Here is a 26,554-nt window from a genome sequence, read left to right on the forward strand (position 1 = left end):
TGTGTGTGTGTGTGTGTGTGTGTGTGTGTGTGTGTGTCTCAGGTGAGCGGGACTCCTCTGCAGGACAGTGAGATGAGCGCTGAGGTGCTGTTTGAGAATCCTCTGTCCTCGCCGCTCAAGAACTGCTCCGTCACGCTCACCGGCAGCGGCCTGCTCAAACAAACAGAGCAATCCAAGTGAGTCCCAGCTTCTCCCGCACGCACTAAACTCACACTCGCTGTGTTTATCACCTGCTCGTTAAGGTCTGCAATTTTAATTTCATTCAGATGATTTAATTTCATTTTTACTATCTTTATTTTGAAGTTACTTACTTTTTTAATTCAATTATTCACTTTACTTAATTTAATAAATTATAATTGATTATTTTTAGTAAGCTTTTTAAAGATTTATTTTTAAGTCATTTTCATTCAGTCATTCAGTTTTATTTTGATTGTTGTAATTTAAAATGATTTACTTTTAATTTAATACATTTTAATACCTTTCAGGTTATTTGTTTTAATTTTACGATTTAATTCTTATGTTTTATTTTGCTCATTTGTAAGTCGCTTTGGATAAAAGCATATGCTAAATCATGTAAATGTAAAGTTATTTACTTTTAATTTAATAAATACATTTTTTGTATATTTAAGTATTGTTCTATTTTGATGGTTTTAATTTAAAATGATTTCAATGTTACTTTTTTTGTACCATGTAAAATTATTAGACATTTTATCAGCCTTTCATCAAACTCACAAACCCTGATTTAGAGAACACATCAAAGTGATTCTTCAGAGTTTTTAACAGATGAAGCGTTTGTGTTCGGCAGCACCGTGGAGCTCGGCCCGGGTCAGAGAATCACACTGAAGGTGGCCTTCAAGCCCTACAGAGTCGGACCGAAGAAACTGGTGGCCAACTTCGACAGCTCCACCTTCAGAGACATTAAAGCCAGTGTGGACGTCAACGTGCGACCCGCCGCGTCACGACTGGGATTCCTCAGCTTCAACCGATAGAAGAACAAGAACCATCACAGCTTTTATTCACACAAACACCAGCCAACACAGGATTTAGAATTATCATCTCAACAGCTCATTTGTTCAACTGTGTTTAATCAGAATAAATAAGCATTTAAAGCAAAAAGTCTCTGTGTGTTGATTTAATAAAGGAGGTTTTGAGTGATTACATGAATCGTGAGCATGAGCAGATGTTAAGAATAATGTGAAAACATCACTAAATACTAGTGCTGCCAAACGAATAATCGCGATTAATCGCATATAAAAAAAAGGTTTTGTTTACATAATATGTCTGTGTGCTGTGTTTATTTATTATGTATATATAAATACACACACACATATAGTATATATTTCGAAAATATTTACATGTATATATATTTATATGATTATATAGAAATATGTTTAATATATAAACAACATATTTTTCTTAAATATACTGTATATACACATGCATGTGTGTGTATTTATATATACAAAATAAATATACACAGCACACACACATGTATTAAGTAAACAAAAACTTTTATTTTGGATGCGATTAATCGCGATTAATCGTTTGACAGCACTAGTATAAATACACACACATGATTATATAGAAATATGTTTAATATATAAACAACATATTTTTCTTAAATATACTGTATATACACATGCATGTGTGTGTATTTATATATACAAAATAAATATACACAGCACACACACATGTATTAAGTAAACAAAAACTTTTATTTTGGATGCGATTAATCGTTTGACAGCACTAGTATAAATACACACACATGCATGTATATATATTTCAAAATATATATTGTAATGTGTGTGTATTTATATATACATAATAAATATACACAGCACACACATTTTATGCAAACAAACACTTATTTATTTTTTTATGCGATTAATCGCGATTAATCGTTTTGACAGCACTACTAAATAAACTGCAAAATAAAGAAATGATATCAGAGGTCAAGCGTCTGTGAACATCATGAATTACAGCATCGTTCAGAAAGATGGACTAATTCATAGCTTTGGGAAATCTGGGGAACTCGGGCAAAGTTCAGACTCCATCGAAACACATTCTGCAGTCCGAGTTCTTCTGCAAGAAGAATGAAAGCACTGAACCTGGTTTATCCGAGCAAACGCTACGAGCCTCAGAGGAGCAGCAGGGATCGGATCTTCTCCAGGTTGTGCTCCACAGCGCTGTTCAGAAACTCCACCCAGGACACATCAGCCTCCACACAGACATGACTGGACCTGATTGAGACACACATCATCACCATCACATGAGGAGGGGAAGACAAACCTCAAACTCTGACACACATGACATTCTTTATAGCCAAAATATATTTTAATTACACTCTAAATATATGTTGTAAACAGTGAAATATATTTTTGAAATTGAAAATATAGTTACTTTCTCACTCATATATCAAAATATATTTCAAAATGTATTTCAGGGGCAAGAAAACACATTTCCAATCTTACAGTAGCCTACATTTAGGCTTAATTCATTACTTATTTTGTTATAAGTGTGTTATATGTTCACACGTGTTATAGACACCAAAATGTTTTTTCTTCAAATATGAATGTCTTTGAAGACATATGGAGAGCAAAATATATTTTCAAAAAATATGAAAAGTAGCCTCCTAGACTTTTAAAGCTATAACCACCAAACTCGGCCCAGACCTTCAGACTGGTCTGACTCGGGTTGCTATATATTTTCTAACTGATCGGACTTACGGTTTTCCTAAAAATGACAATTAAAACTGGGAAAAATCCCATAGACCTACATTGACGGAATGTTCAAATGAGTCAAGACTCTTCAAAATCCAACTGGCAAATATTCAGATCGAAACACACTGAAGCCCGTTAGACTCCATTAAGCTTCCCTTCTATGTACTGTTTCTAACCAAGTGGCAGCCTCGCGCTCTCTCTCGTGAAACCAACACGGAAGTGACTGAAACTGTAATTCATCGACTGGCCGCTAGAGGCTGGCTGCAAAAGAGAGTCAGTCCCATAGACTCCTCATGTTAAAATACCCAACTTTACAGCAGAAAAAAACATGTTTACAGCCTGGTATAAAAAGTGGTTTTGGTCTATATAGCTAATTTTGCCCTTCATGACAACTGTCCCGTTTAAACTTCCACTCTATCTAATATTTCTAATCTATCTAAATCATGTTAGCAAAATGCTAATAACATGCTAATCATGCTAGAAGCAGGCTAGCAACATGCTAATAACTTGTTAATCATGTTTACAACATGCTAGTAACTTGCAAATCATGCTAACAACATGCTAGCAACTTGTTAATCATGCTACCAACATGCTAATCATGCTAACAACACGACGAACTACGAACTACGGCTCTGTGAAGTAAATGCTGCTCCATCTGAAAGCATGTGAAAATACCACATTTAATAACATGTTTTACTCCAAACTCACTTCATAACGTCAGTCGAGTGTTTGAAATAAATCCTTCTGTGAGATGATGTGGCTTCTTACACAGAATAAGGCACGCGACATATTTCATAGTATTTAAGCAGTGATAAAGGCATTGCATTATAAATATACTTTATTTTAATGAAAATTTTAATAATAAGAACTCAGATAAACCGTATATTGCCGTAGTCGTGTGTTTATTAGTCACGTTGAATCAATGAAAGCAGTTGAATCTTCTGTTTATTCAGCTGCAGCGATTTTCTGGGTTTCTTCTGCGAGGCGTATTTGGAGTTTCTCTGGCCTTTGGATGGAGATTTACTGCTGATCACAGAACCGTGCTTCACTGAAAGATACGCACGACAATCACAGCTTCTGTCGAATCGCGATCTCGATTCCATTTCGATTTATCGTGCAGCCCTACTAGCAACCACTCTGGGCACCCTAGCAACCGCAGAGCAACACCTTAGCAACCAACCCAGGTACCCTAGCAACCACCCAGGTAGCCTAGCAACCACCTAGCAACACCTTAGCAACCACCCTGGGTACCATAGCAACTGCACAGCAACACCCTAGCAACCACCCTGGGTACCATAGCAACCGCATAGCAACACCCTAGCAACCAACCCAGTTACCCTAGCAACCGCATAGTTACACCCTAGTAACCACCTAGAGTAAAGTAGCAACCGCATAGCAACACCCTAGCAACAGCTTGGGTACCATCGCAACCACAGTGTTCATCGTCTATTTGATTACATCTTTAATTGATTTTCCGTACATTTCTGCCATATGTACATTAACTGACAGTCACCACTGATAAGCTACCACTAAATATATTGTAGAAACTTAATTTTCTGTAAAGTTGATTTGAAACGATTTGTATTGTGAAAAGCGCTATACAAATAAACTTGAACTTGAACATAGTAGCACCCTAGCAACCACCCAAAGTACCTTAGCAACCACACAGCAACACCCTAGCAATGGCCCTGGGTACCTTAGCAACTGCATAGCAACATCCTAGCAACTAGGGCTGCACGATATTGGAAAAAACTCACATTGTGATATTTTGTTTTTCTGCGATATATATTGCGATATGAAAAAATAAAAATCACCAGATGACTTTAATAGCTCTATTTGGAAAAAAATAATCAATGATTGGGGTGATTTTGTAGGCGAGTAAATCAGCATAGAAAATAAACAAATTACAAGCATAGATAGCATAAATATAATAGAACAAAGATACAAATGAAATGCTTTATATTTTTCAGGTAGGCTTAAGTCTAATAGTATTCAGGTGCAGAAATTGAATAATCAAATGTAAAATAACACTACATAGACTTCACTGTATAAAATAAATCTAATAAATCTGTGTTAAAGCTACAAAAGTGTTTTGTTGTTTGATTAACATCATGACACAAAAAGCCTCCGGAACATTAAACTGCTGTGAACCAATATACTGTTACACATCCATTTTCTTTCTCAACTGTTTACCTTCACCTAAACCATAAGCAACTGTTTTTACAAGGATACTTGCAGAGACATGCATTTGACAATTCCTCGCGATGTGGCGCGACAAAATACTATAGAACCCTTTATAGATGCGGCTTGGTGCGACACGACAAATCCCCGACAGTAAACTGATGCCATGTTTTATTTATGACAAACTGACACAAAGTTCAAATGATTTGTAACGGTCGCTTTTCGCGTCCAGTGTAGACAGACTTTAGCTGTGGTGGCGCGGAGCGTGTCGCGTCCGGTGTAGACACGGTGTCTGTGTGTTCAAAGAAAACAATCAGTATAAATATAACAATCAGTATACTAAACATCGCACATCCCGCGATGTGACTATCGCGGATGCGCACATCGCAATATCGAATGCTGAAACGATATATCGTGCAGCCCTACTAGCAACCACCCCAGGTAGCCTAGCAACCGCATAGTAACACTCTAGCAACTACCCTGAGTACCTTAGCAACCGCATAGCAACACCCTAGCAATGGCCCTGGGTACCTTAACAACTGCATAGTAACACTCTAGCAATCACCCCAGATAGCCTAGCAACCGCATAGCAACACCCTAGCAACCACCCCAGGTAGTTTAGCAACACCCTAGCAACCACTTTGGGTACCCTAGCATCCGCATAGCAACACCTAAGCAACCAACCCAGGTAGCCTAGCAACCACCAAGAATACCCTAGCAACTGCATAGCAACCTCTTAGCAACCACCCTAAATACCCTAGTAAGCACATAGCAGCACACTAGCAACCAGCCCGGGTACCTTAGCAACGGCAGAGCAAAAGACTAGCACCCACCCCAAGTACTAGGGCTGTCAAAATGGCTGAAAAACTAAATTCGAATTCGAATTTTGTACTTAAATATTATCAAAATTCAAATTATATTCGAATTTAAACTGCAGAATTTCAGTTAGGGTGAAGAAAAGCTTTTGGCTTCTCTCCTGAGGCCACAAGAGGGCGCATCTAGCAAAGTATTACTAATGCACGTTTATTCAAAGCATAAGATACCATGACTATATGTGAAATAAAGTGCATAATGTTTAAAATAATGTTTATAAACCAATTATAATTAAGTTGCTTAAACAACTATAAACAAAACAGCATCATGCATGTATGCATAGTTTAATACAAAGGACCGAAAGCCAATCACACGGAGTACATTTTTCATTTAAAAACACGAGTTGCAGCGGCATGAGGAAAAACCCGCCATAAAGTCTCGAGATATGTTTTTTCAAAGTTGAACTTGCATTAATATAACATTGCTTTCTAAACATGCGGCTCTTTTGTGCGAGACGCGAGTGCAACGCTGATAGATGTCCCTCTAGAAAATGCGCATCGATGTTCTCTTTTCCTGCAATATTAGTAATTAACAACGCAGCAGCGCCGCATCTAGTGGCTTCAACTGGATAGGCTAACAAAAACATTCAAATGCAACGACACTAACATCGTCATCGCATCTCGTGCGCCGCTGATAAGGCTGCGTCCTTAACGCACACCTAAAATTAAAATGCAACGTTTTTGCATTCGAATGTGGATTTTTAATTTAAATTCGACGAATATTCGAAATTAGAATTTTTTTTGACAGCCCTACCAAGTACCCTAGCAACCACATAGCAATACCTTAGCAACTACCCCAGGTACCCTAGAAACACCCTGAGTACCCTAGCGATCTGTTCTTCTGATAGACTGTATTGCCTTCAAAACATTCAAACTTTAATCTTTAAAACTATTTTAAGTATTTCAAACTACTTCAAACTTTAAAAAACTTTTACAAACTTTCTGGCTAGGCTTTTTCAAGCCAACTTAAAATTTGTCTGCGAATTTACTATCTAGTTTATTCCTGTGAAGCAACACTGAGGTTTCATCAGCCAGTACTCCAGTCTTAAGTCTCACACAATTTCTATTTTGAATAAATGCTGTTCTCTTGAGCGTTCTATTCATCAAAGAATCCTGAAAAAAGTATCACGTTCATAAAAATATTAAGCAGCACAAGTATTTCCAACATTAATAATAAATCAGCATATTATACTGATTTCTGAAGATCATGTGACACTGAAGACTGGAGGAATGATGCTGAAAATACAGCTGCGCATCACAGAAATACATTACAGTTTAACAGATACTCACATAGAAAACAGCTGTTTTACATTGTAATAATATTTCACTGTTTTACTGTATTTTTGATCAAATAAATTCAGCCCTGATGAGCAGAAGAGACTTCTTTTCAAAAACATTCAAAACTTTAATGACCCCAAACTTTCGACTGGCAGTATACACTGGTAAGGTAAGAAGTATATATTTACATATATATAGTGAAACATTTTAGCAAATATATTTTTGGCCATTTTTTTGTATATTTAAAAATAGATATTTTTTTGGCATATGGGACGTGACTGATGTGGGAAAAATGATGAAGGGTGGAAGGAAGGAATGGAAATGTGTGACTTTGCAAAACACTAATAACAATAATTATAACATTCTCTCTTTTTAACCGTTCAGTTATCATGTTCAGGCAGACTAGTGATTAACTGACTAAACCAGTGTCTTACCTGGTGATCTCCAGCACTTTCTTCAGCACACACGCCAGTTTACACACCTACAATGAAGAATCACATCATTCATGAGCACTGGAAACTATTACAGCCAAACACACACACACACACACACACACACACTCTCTCTCTCTCTCACACACACACACTCTCTATCTCTCTCACACACACACACACAAACACAAACACACACACTCTCACAAACTCATCACACTCACACGCACACACACACACACAGTCTCACACACACACACACACACACACACTCTCTCTCTCTCTCACACACACACACTCTCTATCTCTCTCACACACACACACACAAACACAAACACACACACTCTCACAAACTCATCACACTCACACGCACACACACACACACAGTCTCACACACACACACACACACACACACTCTCTCTCTCTCTCACACACACACACTCTCTATCTCTCTCACACACACACACACAAACACAAACACACACACTCTCACAAACTCATCACACTCACACGCACACACACACACACAGTCTCACACACACACACACACACACACACTCTCTCTCTCTCTCACACACACACACTCTCTATCTCTCTCACACACACACACACAAACACAAACACACACACTCTCACAAACTCATCACACTCACACGCACACACACACACACAGTCTCACACACACACACACACACACACACTCTCTCTCTCTCTCACACACACACACTCTCTATCTCTCTCACACACACACACACAAACACAAACACACACACTCTCACAAACTCATCACACTCACACGCACACACACACACACAGTCTCACACACACACACACACACACACACTCTCTCTCTCTCTCACACACACACACACTCACACACACACACACACACACTCTCACACACACACACAAGTTTGGATGAATTAATCAAAAGTAGGTCATTACAGTTAAATAAAATCGCAATATTAAGCCGCAAAAATACCATTTAAATATGAATCCTGTATGTTCATGAACCCATAAATACATGAACATCTCCAAAACTGCTCTGAGAGTCACTTCATGAGCATTTTACGGTAAAATTACCATTTAATTTTAGCAAAACTAGAGTCATATCACGTACACACAGAACTGTAAAGGTATTCACGGCAACCCGTCAAAATAAAAGTCTGGTTTAACTTGAAGATATTGTGCCAGAAATATATTACTGTTATTCAGTAGCCTACTACTAGTAGTAAAATGAAACAAACATTATTTTTTAGGGAATAATCACATATTTCTTCCATGTTTTAATTTTAATAGTAAATACACTTTGTTTGCCAAAAAAATCAAGCTTGCTTAATTGTCAATAATTAAAATTAAATGAAATTAATGTTATATGCCTTCATTTGAAAAACAGAAAAATTTTAACACAACACAAAATTTCTGAGGAAAAAAAAATTTCAAAATGCTATTTTAAGAACAAATTTGAATAAATTAAGCTGTTTTATGCATTCAAATAACATAAGTAACAATTTTTTTTTGCTTCAAATATGAATGTATGTTCTTGGATTGAAATATATGGAGGGCAAAATGTAGTTTAAATTATATATATATATAATTTAAAACAAATTAAGTTGTTTTATGCATTCAAATAATTAGACGTGCTAAAAAAAAGCATTTAGTAACAATAAAACATATGGTGAGAAAAAAAGAAAACACTTCACAGGGCCCTAAACATGTCATTTTTGTTAAAATTTCAATTTATTAAAAGTGTCTGTCCCTGATGCACAGTAAATATCTCCACTAGTTTGCTGAAGTAAATCCACACACATGAGCTCGGATTAAACCCACGACTCACCTGTTCCTCGTGACTAATGATCTGGCACACCTAAATACAGCTGTGTCCTAGTGATGCCATTCATAACACCGAGACAGATCACGACATGCTGGGATTCATCCAGAGAGAGCGAGGGGCTCGTCTGAACTCGTCTCGTGTGTGTGACGATAGACTTACGTTCATCTCGACGGCCGACCGCTCCACGGGGGGGTAGAGACTGAGGGCGAGGTCATCAACGCTAACGACACAAACACAACCCTCATTATCATCAGACACTGATATGTAGAAGGTTTGGCTGGGTGGTGATGTTTGGTGTGGCATGGTTTTAATGACACGGAGAAAGTGTGAGTGTGTTTGTTTGTACTTGTTTTGGACCAGATGTCCTCACTTCTATTGTGAAATACTTTCAGGCCATTTGACTGCTCCTCACTAGTTAAACAGGCTTATTAATCAGCCAGAAGATGTTTTGTTCTGCACATGTTTCTGTGAGGGGTGAGTTTAGGGGTAGGTGTTGGTTGGCTGATAGAAAACATCATTAACCTGATAGAAAATCTATGCAATGTCCTCACTAAGATAGCCAAACAAATGTGTGTGAGTGAGTGAGTGAGTGAGTGAGTGAGCGTGTGTGTGTGTGAGAGATAAAACAGGTTTGATTACCAGTGAATGGAAATGATCAGTGTTAAATGTGATAACACTTTACCAACATTTACCAATCAGAAACAACGTTTACACTACCATTCAAAAGTCTCTTCTGCTCACCAAGGCTGCGTTTATCGGATCCAGATGAAAAATACAGTAAAAATTATGAAATATTATTGCAATTTAAAATAATGGTTTTATATGTTAATATCTGTTAATGTATTTCTGTGATGCGCAGCTGTATTTTCAGCATCATTCCTCCAGTCTTCAGTGTCACATGATCTTCAGAAATCAGTATAATATGCTGATCTGCTGCTCCAGAAACATTTCTGATTATTATCAATGTTGAAAACGGTTCAATATTGTTGTGGAAACCGATACATTTTATTTCTCAGGATTCACAGATGAATAGAAAGTTCAAAAGAACAGCATTTACTCGAAAAAGAAATCTACTGTAACACTATAAATGTCTTCACTGTTATTTTTGATCAATTTAATGTGTCCTTGATGAATAAAAATTAAAATAACTCCTACTGTCCCCAGCCTTTTGAATGATAGTGTGTATCATTTAAATGATTAAAGACATTCAAAACATTTCACCATGAGTGGCACGAGTTAACACTTCAATATAACACTCAATAACATCTCAACTAATAGATCCATTCCTTAAACGTCACAAACTGTTTTCAGTCATTCAATATTTTACAGAATGACCTACAAGACTTTGCTTTGCTCTCTAACTCCTGTAATCGACTCACCTGGGACTGATTTCTTTAGCTGCGTCTGCGAGGTCGTCTAGCTGCGCGATGTTCTCGTCCGTCTCCAGTTTGCCGTTGTTTCTGACGGCGGAGGAGAGTTTGCGCAGACTCGCTCCGGACGCCTTCATCAGACCCTGACACCGAGCGATCAGCAGCCGGTCCGACTCGGACCAGTACGTGTCCTGATTACCCCTGCCGTCTGCTTCATCATCATCATCAACATCCAACACGTCCCCAAACGGGTCCTGAGCTTCAGCCAGAGCCTTAACAGAGAAGAGCAGCAGTTCTCATGAATACTAGATATGTTTGCATCCACCTATTTTTATGTGCATTTTGGAATATTGCATAAAAAAAACGCTGGATAGAAATGCTAAGATGCAAATAAATTCTAAAAATGTGCATAAAAAAAAAATGTAAGTGCACATTTGAGTAGGATGAACTTTTTATTCAATAAGAAAAACTGCGCATAAACTACAATGGAAACAAATTTCCTTAATAACTTCCACCATGCGCATCGAACAGTCATGTGATGTGCGCTGAGACGGGATAACTGGACTAACCAGCGGGCCGATCTCGTTCACAGCATCTATATGTTGTTCTGAAAGGCCTGAGCAAAGCCTGTCGTTAAAGTATTTCTGTATAATTGTCTTAAACGACCGTGTTCCCAAACAGCAGCATCCTCCTCCTCCTCACGCATTTATTGTGTTCCGTCTGCTCGCTCTGAGGCGCAAGTCATTTATCACATATTACAATTATTATATTCAGTGGCTTCTCCTAGTTTTCTGTGTGATATTTAGAGCCAGTTTATCAGGAAGTGATGCTTTTGTTCTCTTTGTCTCGCTGCATGGAAACGGTGCTAATGTTTTATGCGATATTCCAGTTTTGCGCATTAGTTAAATTCTCATTAGTCAATGTGTGACTTTCTGTAAAGACAATATTAGGCAGACTAGGTCACCAGCTAGAGGTGGCCGTTCAACTAAATTTAAGAAAACTGTTTTTGGACAATCAGCTTTTTGAGTTAGAGCAGCAGAAAGATGGAATTTAATACATGGTTATATTAGAGAGTGTACAACATTTAGTATTTTTAAAACTATGCCTAAAGTGTGACCCTGGAGCACAAAAGCAGTCATAAGGGTCAATTTTATGAAATTGAGATGCATGCATCATCTGAACGCTGAATAAATAGCTTTCCATTGATGTATGGTTTGTTAGGATAGCACAATATTTGGCTGAGATACAACTATTTGAAAATCTGGAATCTGAGGGTGCAAAAAAAAATCTAAATATTGAGAAAATCATCTTTAAAGTTGTTCAAATGAAGTTCTTAGCAATGCATATTACTAATCAAACATTAAGCTTATTGTAGGAAATGTACAAAATATCTTCATGGAACATGATCTTTACTTAATATCCTAATGATTTTTGGCATAAAAGAGAAATGTATAATTGTGACCCATACAATGTATTGTTGGCTATTGCTACAAATATCCCCCAGCGCCTTAACACTGCTTTTGTGCTGCAGGGACACATATATGTGATCATTGTCTTGATTTTTAATTTAATGGAGTATGATGTGATATTGTATTGTTTGTGATTGAATATTGTCATTTTGTAACAACATCCTGCCCAGGGACTGCAGATGCAAATTAGCTTTAAATGAAACAAACAAACATGTTTGTATGGAAACATAGCTACTGACACACATGAGCAACAGCTATATTAAAAAACAATCTTCATTCAGCCATAAGCCTGTTCTAGATGATCTCTGACCTGCTCCATCTCCTCCGAGGCGTCTTTCACCAAACCAACACATGACGTCAAGACGCTCAACACAGCACTGCGGTTATCTGTGAGGAACGACACATCAGGAGAACTCACCTTAAACACTGAACACTTACATGAATTCATGTGCTTGTGCAGATAAACTGAATATGTGTCCCTGCAGCACAAAAGCAGTGTTGAGTCGCTGGGGGATATTTGTAGCAATAGCCAACAATACATTGTATGGGTCACAATTATACATTTCTCTTTTATGCCAAAAATCATTAGGATATTAAGTAAAGATCATGTTCCATGAAGATATTTTGTAAGTGTCCTACCGTAAATATATCAAAACGTAATGTTTGATTAGTAATATGCATTGCTAAGAACTTCATTTGAACAACTTTAAAGATGATTTTCTCACTATTTAGATTTTTTTGCTCCCTCAGATTCCAGATTTTCAAATATTGTGCTATCCTAACAAACCATACATCAATGGAAAGCTATTTATTCAGCTTTCAGATGATGCATACATCTCAATTTCACAAAATTGACTCTTATGACTGCTTTTGTGCTCCAGGGTCACTGCCAAATATCAAAAGTCACAAATGTGTCTTGTCGTTCGGTTCTGCATTATTCCAGAGGTGAATTACTCTAGTACTAGTTAGTCGCCGTCAAACCTTTCGGCAGCTGGTTAAACTGGTCACACGCGGCCCAGACGCCTCCGGTGGACATCAGCTGCTCCTGCGAGAGACTGAGGAGAACACATCAAACTAATCATTCAGACTCACTGGAATCTCCCGTACACAGTGCATAGGAACTCATGAGAACATGACATGATGTGAATATAATACAACCTTTCTCCAGGAGAGCAGAGCAGAGCCTCGAGCAGCTGAGCGAGTCCATCCAGCACCTGCGCCGTGGCGTCTCGGAGCACCTTCCTCAGCGTAACTCCTGCAGAAAACAACACTCACGTCACTGGGTCAGCTGTCAGCAGTGTTGCCACTAAATGTAGCAACTTCTCAGACTACCCTAGCATCGTTCCAAAAGCACCTAGCAACAAATGTAGCAATTTTAAAAATGTATTTGGCAACTTTTAGCAACTTTTGATAAGTGACTCAGACAATAAAGACACATTTCCATCACACAAAAAGATGCCTCGCAGTAAACACATCACGTGAACCCAGTTGTTTGCAACTGTTACATTTAATTATAATAATAATAATAATGTAATAATTGTTCATTTATGATGCACTTTGTTAGTAGCTTGTACCTGCGATTGTTGATCAGTTAGTACACTGCAAGTAAAATGGAAAAGATACTAGTAATTTTAGTGACCTGAAAACACAACGCGTAATTTAAAATGCAGGTAACATTTTCCAAAACGTAAAATTCTTTCATATTACTAAAGTAGATTGTGCGCTATATTCACAGACTTGAGTGTAGCATACTAACTAACTACTAATACTCTGCTTAAAGCATCACTGTTGAACAACGTCTTTTAGCAACAAATCGACCTTCCTTTAGCAACTTCTGCTGAACATTAGCTGGCAGCGCTGCTTGTCAGTTTGTTACTTTCTGAGTTTCTCAACAACAGTTCGTTACAGGGTCACGAGACGTCTTGTGTAACAGACAAATGAGCAAATAAAGACGAGAAGGAGCCGTTTCATGTGAAAGTTGAGATGACAGATTAATCAAGTAGATGATCATAAACAACTGTAACCGCTCATGGATCCAAAATATGATGTATTATGAAAATACTTATCATTTCATGTGGTTGTTTTGTATTTTACACCACCAGTTAAAAGTTTTTGGACGGTAGGATTTGTAATGTTTTTAATGAAGGCTCTTCTGCTCACCAAGCCTGCATTTATTTGATCCAAAGTACAGCAAGAGCAGTACAATTCTGAAATATTATTAGAATGTAAAACAGCTGTTTTCTAAGTGAATCTCTGTTAAACTGTAATGTATTTCTGTGATGCGCAGCTGTATTTTCAGCATCATTCCTCCAGTCTTCAGTGTCTCATGATCTGTACTGCTTTTGCTGTACTTTGGATCAAATAAATGCAGGCTGCAGAAGAGACGTCTTTAAAAACATTAAAAATCTTACCGTCCAAAAACGTTTGACTGGTGGTGTAGGTAAGGTCACTTTAGCTTCTAGAGATGGTTACACTGCTTTAGCATTAGTGTCATAGTTACCTTGGCTCTTTGGTAACCAAAAATAAACCGTAGTCAACGTCAACACGCTCTTCTGAACAGATTCGGCTATTTTCACACAACCCTGGAGTGAGGAGAACCAGAACAACACCATCTCAGACGCAGAAAACACACAATAGCACGACAGGTTGTTATATTCATATTCTGAAGGGGTCAACGGTCAGTCTGAAGGGGTCAACGGTCAGTCTGATGGGGTCAAAGGTCAGTCTGAAGGGGTCAAAGGTCAGTCTGAAGGGGTCAAAGGTCAGTCTGAAGGGGTCAAAGGTCAGTCTGAAGGGGTCAAAGGTCAGTCTGAAGGGGTCAAAGGTCAGTCTGAAGGGGTCAAAGGTCAGTCTGAAGGGGTCAAAGGTCAGTCTGAAGGGGTCAACGGTCAGTCTGATGGGGTCAAGGTCAGTCTGAAGGGGTCAACGGTCAGTCTGATGGGGCCAAAGGTCAGTCTGAAGGGGTCAAAGGTCAGTCTGAAGGGGTCAACGGTCAGTCTGATGGGGTCAACGTCAGTCTGAAGGGGTCAACGGTCAGTCTGATGGGGTCAACGGTCAGTCTGATGGGGTCAACGGTCAGTCTGATGGGGTCAACGGTCAGTCTGATGGGGTCAACGGCACCTCCTCTGATGGCAGCGGCGGCTTCGAGAACATCACGCTGAGTTTTGTTGCTTCTTGAGACGCTGCTTTAACAGCTTCATCTGCGAAATGAGGAAAACAGGAGTGAGTCATTATGAAGTCAAACAATACTCAGATAAAATATGATCATCATAAATAATAATAAACACTGAACTCATAATCTCCCAGAAGTTTGACAAGCTGAACGCCCCGCTGCATTCATTCGACTCTCCATCTGAAAGACACAAAACACTCATAAAATACTTCACATTAGTCCATTTATGTCTGTTTAATATTTAAGAGCATCTTAAGGTGTGTTCTCATCGCGATTAATCGTTTGAAAGCACTACCATATCACACTTTTACACGTTCATCACGGCTGTTAAATGACAGTAAACATCACGACTAGAACACTAACCTGCTACCTACCGGCTGTTAGCACCAGAGAAGACGTAAACACTATTATTTTCAGCCAGCGAGTTAAACTCTTCGTTGTTTACATTGTTAGCATTGGCTGTTAGCCGTTAGCATCACACAGACACAGCTCAAGTCTGTCGTTAAATAACATGACAGGATCCCATCGTACCTCTCACTCGATCCCTGCTGCTTTTCACGGAGTTACAGAGGTTTCGTAACGGCAGCAGAGCATCTGGACGCGAGTTATCGGCGCTCATGGCTCGGTTCGCGTCTGTCTCGTGGATCCGCGGAACGAATGTCAGGCGGAACGGAAGATCGCACGAGTGTCGCGCCGGAATGATTCTGTGCTGCACCGTGCGGGCCATCTGAGCGTGTTTAGAGTTAAAGTACAGCAAAAACTACAATTTTGAAATAACTTTTCTATTTGAATATATTTAAAAATATAATTCATTGCTGTCATTTCATTCAGCATCATTACTCCAGTCACATGATCCGCAGAAATCATTCTAATGTTCTTATTTGCTGCTTAAAAACATTTATTATTATTATTATTATGATGTTGAAAACAGCTGAGTAGAAGTTTTTCAGGTTTCACAGCTGAATAGAAAGTTCAGAAGAGCAGCATTTATCTAAAATAGAAATCTTTTGTAACATTATAAACGTCTTTATCATCACTTTTGATCGATTTAATATAATTGATCGATTTGAACATATTTGTTACAAACAATTACATATTTTAAATAAAATGATGCAATTAAAAACCAACGTTCTGCACTTTTTAAAAGATATTTAGGGCGTCGTGCAACAACTGCTACACGCTTTGCTTAAAATAAAATTCTAAATAAGTTTTTGTGTTCAACATGCTGTTTGTAATTATTAAGCAGACACTGTCAGTATTCGCTTTAGACAGCAGGTGGCGCTCCACGATAACAAAACCAGTGTAGCTGCTTTAAACCAACTAAGACTAAGTGTCCACACAATGAGCAGAACACTGATGACCCTCCTCATCCTCACTGACTGATGAAGAGCTGCTGAATCAAAGCACTTCTACTACACTAAAGGTAAAACTTGTGTTGTATTCTGTGCTCTTATCAATATTATAGTTATGAATATTATTGCTGTACTGAATTATAATTCATTATATGTGTGTCCCTGCAGCACAAAAGCAGTGTTAAGTCGCTGGGGGATATTTGTAGCAATAGCCAACAATACATTGTATGGGTCACAATTATACATTTCTCTTTTATGCCAAAAATCATTAGGATATTAAGTAAAGATCATGTTCCATGAAGATATTTTGTACATTTCCTACCGTAAATATATCAAAACATTAAAAAAAGCATTGCTAAGAACTTCATTCTGATGATTTTCTCAATATTTAGATTTTTTTGCACCCTCAGATTCCAGATTTGCCAAATATTGTGCTATCCTAACAAACCATACATCAATGGAAAGCTATTTATTCAGCTTTCAGATGATGCATGCATCTCAATTTCACAAAATTGACCCTCATGACTGGTTTTGTGCTCCAGGGCCACATATAATTATAATTATAGCATGTATGAATAGAGTGACCGTTCAACATCAAAGTATCACTACAATGTTTTTTTATCAGTGAAGCACATAACAAAGCTGATCTGTGTTTGTGCTGTTGCTGTAGGCTCCTCTGTGTGTGTTTACCGCGGTGAAGGCTCTCTCAGCATCATGCCTCCTCAGCTGCCGTCTCAGAACCAGCCCAGCGCTCGTGTGCTGCAGGGAGATCTGGCGTCTCTGAGCGCGTCCCTGCGAGACTTCATCGAGAGCAGTGTGAAGCTGTGTCAGCCGGACGCTCTGCACATCTGCGACGGCTCCGAGGAGGAGAACCGCTCCATTCTGCGTCTCCTGGAGGAGCAGGGGGTCATCAAGAGACTCAGCAAATACAACAACTGGTACGAGCGTCTGATTCACACGAGTAACGTTTAATTACTCTGTCGCTCAACTCCACCACAGGATAAAAAACATGCTTTTTATCTCACAATTCTGACTGAGAGAAAAAGTCAGAGTTATAAGATGTAAACTCACACTTCTAAGGGGAAAAAAAACTATTGCATGATGATAGCAAAGAATTATGAGGAATAAATACATGAATTTATCATGTAATCTCAAAATTGTCAGAATTGAAAAAGAGGCAGAATTGTACAATTCAAAACTTTTTATAGGATGAAGCAGCTTCGTGGCACCAAAATGAAATCTTCTGCTACAAATGACATTAAAATTATCTGGTTTAAAGTGTTTCTTTGGCACCAGGCCACATCATATTCTGATTTAGTTATGGGTCACATTCGAAATGCACTAGAACTACCAAAACACTACATTAATGCCTCAAATCAAGTCATTCTAGCAGAGATTTTCACCAAACAAACATGCAACTGCTTTGATAGTATTTGATTTTTTACATTCAGAATATATGTGTCTCTGGAGCACAGAAGCAGTGTTAAGTCGCTGGGGGATATTTGTAGCAATAGCCAACAATACATTGTATGGGTCACAATTATACATTTCTCTTTTATGACAAAAATCATTAGGATAAGATTATTTATTCAGCTTTCAGATGATGCATAAATCTCAATTTTAAAAAAATTGAGAAATGTATTGAGAAATGCATCCTAATGATGGTAAAACCCTGTGTATGTGTGTGTGTGTGTGCAGGTCGTGTGATGTACATGATCCCGTTCAGCATGGGTCCCGTGGGCTCTGCGCTCTCGAAGATCGGCGTGGAGCTGACCGACTCTCCGTATGTAGTGGCCAGCATGAGGATCATGACGCGTGTGGGTGAAGCTGTGCTGAGCGCTCTGGGCAGCGGAGAGTTCGTGCGCTGTCTGCATTCAGTCGGCTGCCCGCTGCCACTCAAGAGTACGAGCTCTTCATTCACCTGCTCCATTACATTTACATTTAGTCATTTAGCAGACACTTTTATTCAGAGCCACTGAGGACAACAGAAGCAACAAAACTAACAAAAGAGCAGTTGCTCCAGGGACACATTTTTGTTTAGTGCAAGAATTTAATTCATTAGCTGCTTTCAGTAAATACTAGAGAACAGTGCAGTAAATGGTAATTTTTTTTACTGTTTATGATTTAATACATTATTTTTTTATATATACTATATATATATATATATATATATATATATATATATATATATATATATATTATATTTAAATTTTTTATTTATATAATTTCTCTTTTATGCCAAAAATCATTAGGATATTAAGTAAAGATCATGTTCCATGAAGATATTTAGTAAATCTCCTACCGTAAATATATCAAAACTTAATGTTTGATTAGTAATATGCATTGCTAAGAACTTCATTTGAACAACTTTAAAGATGATTTTCTCAATATTTAGATTTTTTTGCACCCTCAGATTCCAGATTTTCAAATATTGTGCTATCCTAACAAACCATACATCAATGGAAAGAATATTATTCAGCTTTCAGATGATGCATAACTCTCAATTTCTAAAAATTGATCCTTATGACTGGTTTTGTGCTCCAGGGACACATTTTTGTTTAGTGCAAGAATTTAATTCATTAGCTGCTTTCAGTAAATACTAGAGAACAGTGCAGTAAATGGTAATTTTTTTTACTGTTTATGATTTAATACATTATTTTTTTATATATACTATATATATATATATATATATATATATATATATATATGTAATACTAATATATTATATTTATATTATTATTATATTTATAATATATTTATATACCAACATTTTGAATACATTTAAATACATTACAAGAATAATGTAATTGAAATAATAAAATAAATACCAGTTTGTGATATTAAGCAGCATAACCGGATTTTTTATACAGCTAAAAAACAGCAAGTTAAAAATGCCTGCACCTGCTATTACATTAAAAATAAGGTGGATAGGATCATGCCAAGCAAAATAATATGAATTTCTTGCAAAAGCAGTTATTTCAAAAAATAAACAAAAATGTATATATATATATATTATGCACTTCAGATAAAAGCATCTGCTAGATGCATAAATGTAATGTAAATGCAATGCAAAAAAGAATTAGGAGGTGAATATCTGCAGATGCACAATCACTTAAAACTAAAGAGCATGAGAATAATGAACTGATTTATTGACTGACTCTGAACTCTGACACACTGAACATCAATGTGTGTTTCTGCAGATCCTGGGCATCACTAACCCGGCGGGACAGAAGAAGTACTTCGCAGCGGCGTTCCCGAGCGCCTGTGGAAAGACCAACCTGGCCATGATGAAGCCGTCGCTGCCGGGCTGGAAGGTGGAGTGTGTCGGAGACGACATCGCCTGGATGAAGTTTGACAAAGACGGTACAGATCAATGATGCTCAGACACATCACACCACATGAGTTAGAACTGAGATGGGTGATCATTACAGTTTTGTCAACTGCTTACACACATTTTCAAAACTTTGCCTCTTATTTTTTTCAAAACTTCACACACAAATCCAAGAATTGCACACAAAATGCAAAATGCTAAAGGCTTAGAATTAGTGTATGGTTTTGTAGATCTGGTGTGTGCTTCTGCTGTTGAGCTTTCAGAAACTGTGTGACTGTAAGCAGTTGAAAGGAACTGTAAGTGTTAAGATGTTCTTGCTCATTCATTGATGGTCTCTGCTCTTGTGTTTGAAGGCAATCTCAGAGCCATCAACCCAGAGAACGGCTTCTTCGGTGTGGCGCCAGGAACCTCCACCAAAACCAACCCGAACGCAATGGCCACCATCTACCAGAACACCATCTTCACCAACGTGGCGGAGACCAGCGACGGCGGTGTGTACTGGGAGGGCATGGATGAGGATCTGCCAGCCGGTGTGACGCTGACCTCCTGGAAGAACCAGCCGTGGACACCGGAGGACGGTAGGTCTCGTCTCATTCAGAGTCCTCTGCACAATCTGACTTTGCTGCAGCCTAGAATCAGGCTAACCCTTTAACTGTCACACTGCAAAAAATGTGTTTCTTACTTACTTGTTTTCAGCCAAAATATCTAAAAATTCTTAAATCAAGAAGGATTTTCAAGACAAGTACAAAGTATTGTCTTGTTTTCAGAAAAACATGTCAGTTTTTGCCTGGAACAAGCAAAATAATCTCGTTTTCTGTTTGGAATAAGATTATTTTGCGTGTTCTAAGCAACAACTCACTTAATTTTGAAATTTTTTTTCTGAAAACAATACAATAGTTTGTAATTGTCTAGAAAATCCTTCTTGATTTAAGAATTTTTTGATATTTTGGCTGAAAACAAGTAAGAAAAGCATTTTTTGCGGTGTGCTCCCATTTCTGAACATAGAAATGAAAGTGCACAATCCAAACATAAGCTGTTATAATTCATGAACGAGACATTTAGTCCTTGTCTACTGTACACGAGTACGTTTTCGTTTGAAAACGCATCTTTTTATCTCTGTTTTGGCCTTCGGTCCACACTGAGAGAGGAAAACAGAGTCTTTTGAAAATGATTTCCAAAGTGGATAAATTTGAAAACGCTGTTGTAGTGTGAACTGTGAAAACTAGTGCTGTCAAACACATTAGATCCTCGTCAGCCTCTCTGACTCGTGTTGTGTTCCTCGACTGAGCCTGGTTTCTCCCAAGGTTTGTTCTCCATTCTGTCAGCAATGCAGTTTTGGTTCCTCTGGCTTGCTTAGTTGGGGACACTTAATATCCAGCGATATCGTGGACTTGCACAGACACTGTTTAAACTGAACTGGAGGACGACATCACTGAATCAATGATGAACTGAGTGCTTACTGTTGTACTTTTGCATTACTGCACACTATTTGTCCTATTTAAGAGTGTAAAGCTGCTTTGACACATCTGTACTGTTAAAAGCATTATATAAATAAAGGTGACTGTCAACTTGCTCATTCATTGATGGTCTCTGCTCTTGTGTTTGAAGGCAATCTCAGAGCCATCAACCCAGAGAACGGCTTCTTCGGTGTGGCGCCAGGAACCTCCACCAAAACCAACCCGAACGCAATGGCCACCATCTACCAGAACACCATCTTCACCAACGTGGCGGAGACCAGCGACGGCGGTGTGTACTGGGAGGGCATGGATGAGGATCTGCCAGCCGGTGTGACGCTGACCTCCTGGAAGAACCAGCCGTGGACACCGGAGGACGGTAGGTCTCGTCTCATTCAGAGTCCTCTGCACAATCTGACTTTGCTGCAGCCTAGAATCAGGCTAACCCTTTAACTGTCACACTGCAAAAAATGTGTTTCTTACTTACTTGTTTTCAGCCAAAATATCTAAAAATTCTTAAATCAAGAAGGATTTTCAAGACAAGTACAAAGTATTGTCTTGTTTTCAGAAAAACATGTCAGTTTTTGCCTGGAACAAGCAAAATAATCTCGTTTTCTGTTTGGAATAAGATTATTTTGCGTGTTCTAAGCAACAACTCACTTAATTTTGAATTTTTTTTTCTGAAAACAATACAATAGTTTGTACTTGTCTAGAAAATCCTTCTTGATTTAAGAATTTTTTGATATTTTGGCTGAAAACAAGTAAGAAAAGCATTTTTTGCGGTGTGCTCCCATTTCTGAACATAGAAATGAAAGTGCACAATCCAAACATAAGCTGTTATAATTCATGAACGAGACATTTAGTCCTTGTCTACTGTACACGAGTACGTTTTCGTTTGAAAACGCATCTTTTTATCTCTGTTTTGGCCTTCGGTCCACACTGAGAGAGGAAAACAGAGTCTTTTGAAAATGATTTCCAAAGTGGATAAATTTGAAAACGCTGTTGTAGTGTGAACTGTGAAAACTAGTGCTGTCAAACACATTAGATCCTCGTCAGTCTCTCTGACTCGTGTTGTGTTCCTCGACTGAGCCTGGTTTCTCCCAAGGTTTGTTCTCCATTCTGTCAGCAATGCAGTTTTGGTTCCTCTGGCTTGCTTAGTTGGGGACACTTAATATCCAGCGATATCGTGGACTTGCACAGACACTGTTTAAACTGAACTGGAGGACGACATCACTGAATCAATGATGAACTGAGTGCTTACTGTTGTACTTTTGCATTACTGCACACTATTTGTCCTATTTAAGACTGTAAAGCTGCTTTGACACATCTGTACTGTTAAAAGCATTATATAAATAAAGGTGACTGTCAACCGTTGTCCTCCAGGAGAACCTTGCGCTCATCCTAACTCACGCTTCTGCACGCCGGCCGCTCAGTGCCCCATCATCGACCCGCAGTGGGAGTCTCCCGACGGCGTCCCCATCGAGGCGGTGATCTTCGGCGGTCGGCGTCCGCAGGGGGTCCCTCTGGTCTACGAGGCCCTCAGCTGGGCTCACGGAGTGTTTGTGGGAGCCGCGATGAGATCCGAAGCCACGGCGGCCGCCGAACACACAGGTGAGATTACAGTCAAATCACATTCATTTACTCCATATATATATATATATTGCAATAAACTTATTGCAAAACCTAAAATATATTGTTTCTATAACAGGTTATATTATAAATATGCATATATATATATTGCAATATTGCAATAAACTTATTGCAAAACTTAAAATATATAGTTTCTATAGATTTAAAACTTTAAAATATTGTTTCTGTAGCATGTTATATTATAAATATGCATATATATATATATATATATATATTAGCGAAACTTAAAAATGTATTATTTCCATAGATATATAAAACTTACAAATATTGTTTCTATGGCATATGTATGCATATATGCATATTTTGCAGTAAACTTATTACAAAACATAAATTATGTTGCTTCTATAGATGCAATCAATGACTTTAAATGAGTAGTTTTATATTTCTCTATTGTTTTTAATTCAATTATGTCATTTGCAATGCTTCATGGGATTGTAGTTCTTTCCCTCATTAGCCATTAAGTTCACAGTCTTGTATCTTTGTCTTTTCAACTGATTTTCAAATAGTTTTGTGCTTCGAATCAAAGTTTGTGATTGTGATTCTCCTCTAGCTGCTTTTGGTTTGATTCATGGCTTATAACACTTTAACAAATGAATGGAAAAACACCACTAATGCACTCCCAGCACTGTAACAAATGATTCTCTTACTTAGTATTTTTGTCTTGTTTTCTAGTATAAATATCTAAACATTCTTGAAACAAGATGAATTTATTGTACAAGTAAAATGACTTAAGATTTTATGTCTTGTTTTCTGAAAAAAATGCATCAAAATGATGTTAGTTTTTCCTTAAAACAAGTAAAAGTATCTGCCAATAGGGCAATTTAGCCTTTTAAGATTATTTTTCTCACCCCATTGGCAGATATATGTTTGCTTGTTTTAAGGAAAAACTAACAACATTTTGATATATATATTTTTTTTTAGAAAACAAGACTTAATATCTTAAATAATGTCAAGTAAATGCTTCTTGATTCAAGACTGTTGAAATATTTATACTAGAAAACAAGACAAAAATACTAAGCAAGAAAATAATTTTTTGCAGCGAGTGCACTTCCATAATGTACTTAAAATGCTATATTTCCGCGCACTAATTTTGTACGCAATCTACAAAAAATTATTCTTTTTTTAAAGTACATTTTTTTATAAGATAGCATGTTAAAAGCACATTTGTGGCCCTGGAGCACAAAACCAGTCATAAGGGTCAATTTTGTGAAATTGAGATGTATGCATCATCTGAAATCTGAATAAATAGCTTTCCATTGATGTGTGGTTTGTTAGGATAGCACAATATTTGGCTGAGATACAACTATTTGAAAATCTGGAATCTGAGGGTGCAAAAAAATCTAAATATTGAGAAAATCATCTTTAAAGTTGTCCAAATGAAGTTCTTAGCAATGCATATTACTAATCAAACATTACGTTTATGGTAGGAAATTTACTAAATATCTTCAATTTTACTAGTGAAGTAATTCAAGAATTTGTAGATATTTATACTAGAAACCAAGACAAAAATACATTTTTTGCAGTGTGCGAGCTGATATTTGGAGATATTTTTAGCCTGATTTGAAGATCTGATGACTCTATGATACTGAAGGAATTAAAGGACTGTTTATAAATTATTGATGCACATTTCTATTCAGCTGGAGACTTTATAGCTAATAACTTTAAACAGTTTAACCTTTGCATTTTTCTGAAGGTCTTAAATTATTTTTGTATTTCTATGATGACTCTTGATGTCAGTCTTCCAAGATATTAATAAAGTTATTTAAACGTATGTCCAGTGTTTGTGTTTTTCTCTGCATGATCAGAGTGTTACAGAGAGTTATTCACATTTTAATACAGTTATGCGTGAAATAACTTGGCTTTCGACAGACTCGTGACAAAATGTTACAAACATTTCAGTCGGAAGAAATTGTTCAGTTCAAGAAGATGAGAAATTGTAACAAAGCAAGCAGAACTAGAAACACACTTTAACTACAGACCCACCAGAAAAGTAGAAAACATGAAAAACAAGAGAAATAAATCTGAGCAGAAAGTCTCACATTCATGAAGTCAATCTAAACACACTTAAATCAAGATACATTCTTCTGAGCCCTTTGGCAGACATTTGCTCTTGTTTTAATCACAAACAGTTTAGGAACAGAAATCATCAGAATAGAACAAACTGTTGAAGCAGTGACACAACACTCCATCAACCTGTCAGCATGATTCATAAAACCAGCAATAAATGAGAAGAAGAGGAGGAGAGGAACGCCAGAACATCAACCAATCAGAGCGAGCGTCCCTGCCTGAAGGACACGCCCCCTCAGGCCTCATGAATATATAAAACTCTTTCATTCAGCACAAATGAAGAACTAAAGCAGAAACTGAACGTTGTGATAACATCATGAGAAAGTTAGTGATGAAAGCATATCTAAGATTAATAAACCGTTGGATGAGCAGCAAAGTTTAATGTTCTGCAGATTTAATATTTTATGTCAGTCAGATATCAGCTGAAATGAACAAAGCTGCTTTCCCCCAAACTTCTTATGGACAGAAACTGCTTTTATGCAATTAATTAATTAATGCATTTAGCAGATGCTTCTACCCAAATCAGTGGAACAAAAGCAACTATATATACAATGCTAGCAGCTATATAGACAACTAGATTAGAAAGCAAGGCCTTCTCCAAGATTAACAGCAATTATTTTATTTGATTTAAATCGTTATTTTTTTTACTGGTAAAAACGTAATACTTACTCGAGCAATGTTTTAATGTTAAAGGGGTCATATGATGCAATTTCACGTTTTCCTTTCTCTTTGGAGTGTTACAAGCTCTTGGTGCATAAAGAAGATCTGTAAAAGACTAAAGTCTCAAATCCAAAGAGATATTCTTTATAAAAGTTAAGAGTCAGCCACACCTACCTAAAACAGCTCGTTCTAACACGCCCCCACATGTCTACATCACTATGTGGGAAGATTTGCATAACACCACCCAAATGTTCACGCAGAGAAAGAAGGCGTAACTTTTATTCTCGCTGTAGTATTGTTGCCGCCGCCGCCATGTTGTGAAGACGCTGTGTGCTTCGTTGTGAAAGCGAAACTACTTTGTGTGGTCTTCCAAAAGAGGACACGACTAGAAATCAGTGTTAAGTTGTATTTACAACACTGTTCCAGAACACTTCAACCCAAATATTCAGATGTGTGCAGCACATTTTATGGAGGACTGTCTCCTGATCCTGGGAGAGTAGACTACAATGCCGGCTGTTCTGACTCAGAGTCTGAATTTAAAGAATTTGCCACTGATGATTCAAACGTGAGTTTTGAGCAGTGTAGAGTAGCACTTGTTGTTTGTCATTTCTCCGATCACAAATGCAGACATGGTTTTAGGTTTACGCGGCGCGATGCAACGCAACGTGTAAAAAGACAGTATAAGTCATTATAATCAGTAATTATGTCCCCAC

At 37.7% G+C, this 26,554-nt stretch overlaps 3 protein-coding genes across 3 annotated transcripts in view; 2 read left to right on the forward strand and 1 right to left on the reverse strand.

Annotated features, from left to right (window-relative positions):
* The window catches only part of tgm8 (transglutaminase 8), a 12,148-nt gene extending 10,928 nt beyond the window's left edge, over positions 1-1,220 (forward strand). The window contains exons 12-13 of the mRNA XM_016249991.1: positions 43-176; positions 806-1,220. Coding sequence (XP_016105477.1) covers positions 43-176; positions 806-989 — 318 coding nt within the window. The 3' untranslated portion in view covers positions 990-1,220. The remainder of the gene's footprint in view (positions 1-42; positions 177-805) is intronic.
* A 683-nt stretch (positions 1,221-1,903) lies between these two features.
* Positions 1,904-16,030, reverse strand: ccndbp1 (cyclin D-type binding-protein 1). The gene is made up of 11 exons (XM_016249998.1): positions 15,859-16,030; positions 15,448-15,507; positions 15,276-15,355; positions 14,656-14,737; positions 13,314-13,410; positions 13,137-13,210; positions 12,466-12,542; positions 10,696-10,958; positions 9,476-9,536; positions 7,486-7,532; positions 1,904-2,240 (listed from the first exon to the last, which is right to left on the reverse strand). The coding sequence occupies exons 1-11, from the start codon at positions 15,944-15,946 to the stop codon at positions 2,138-2,140; spliced, it is 1,032 nt and encodes a 343-aa protein (XP_016105484.1). The 5' UTR covers positions 15,947-16,030; the 3' UTR covers positions 1,904-2,137.
* A 625-nt stretch (positions 16,031-16,655) lies between these two features.
* Positions 16,656-23,170, forward strand: pck1 (phosphoenolpyruvate carboxykinase 1 (soluble); the record flags this gene model as incomplete). Its single annotated transcript, XM_016250011.1, has 6 exons — positions 16,656-16,750; positions 17,350-17,645; positions 18,293-18,649; positions 19,865-20,042; positions 20,364-20,588; positions 22,848-23,170. Coding segments are annotated over exons 2-6 (1,335 nt in total), but the record flags the coding sequence as incomplete, so codon positions are not given.
* Positions 23,171-26,554: the final 3,384 nt, after the last annotated feature.

The sequence above is a fragment of the Sinocyclocheilus grahami genome, unplaced genomic scaffold, assembly GCF_001515645.1.
Source record: "Sinocyclocheilus grahami isolate Dianchi unplaced genomic scaffold, SAMN03320097.WGS_v1.1 scaffold965.1, whole genome shotgun sequence".
Taxonomy (NCBI): domain Eukaryota; kingdom Metazoa; phylum Chordata; class Actinopteri; order Cypriniformes; family Cyprinidae; genus Sinocyclocheilus; species Sinocyclocheilus grahami.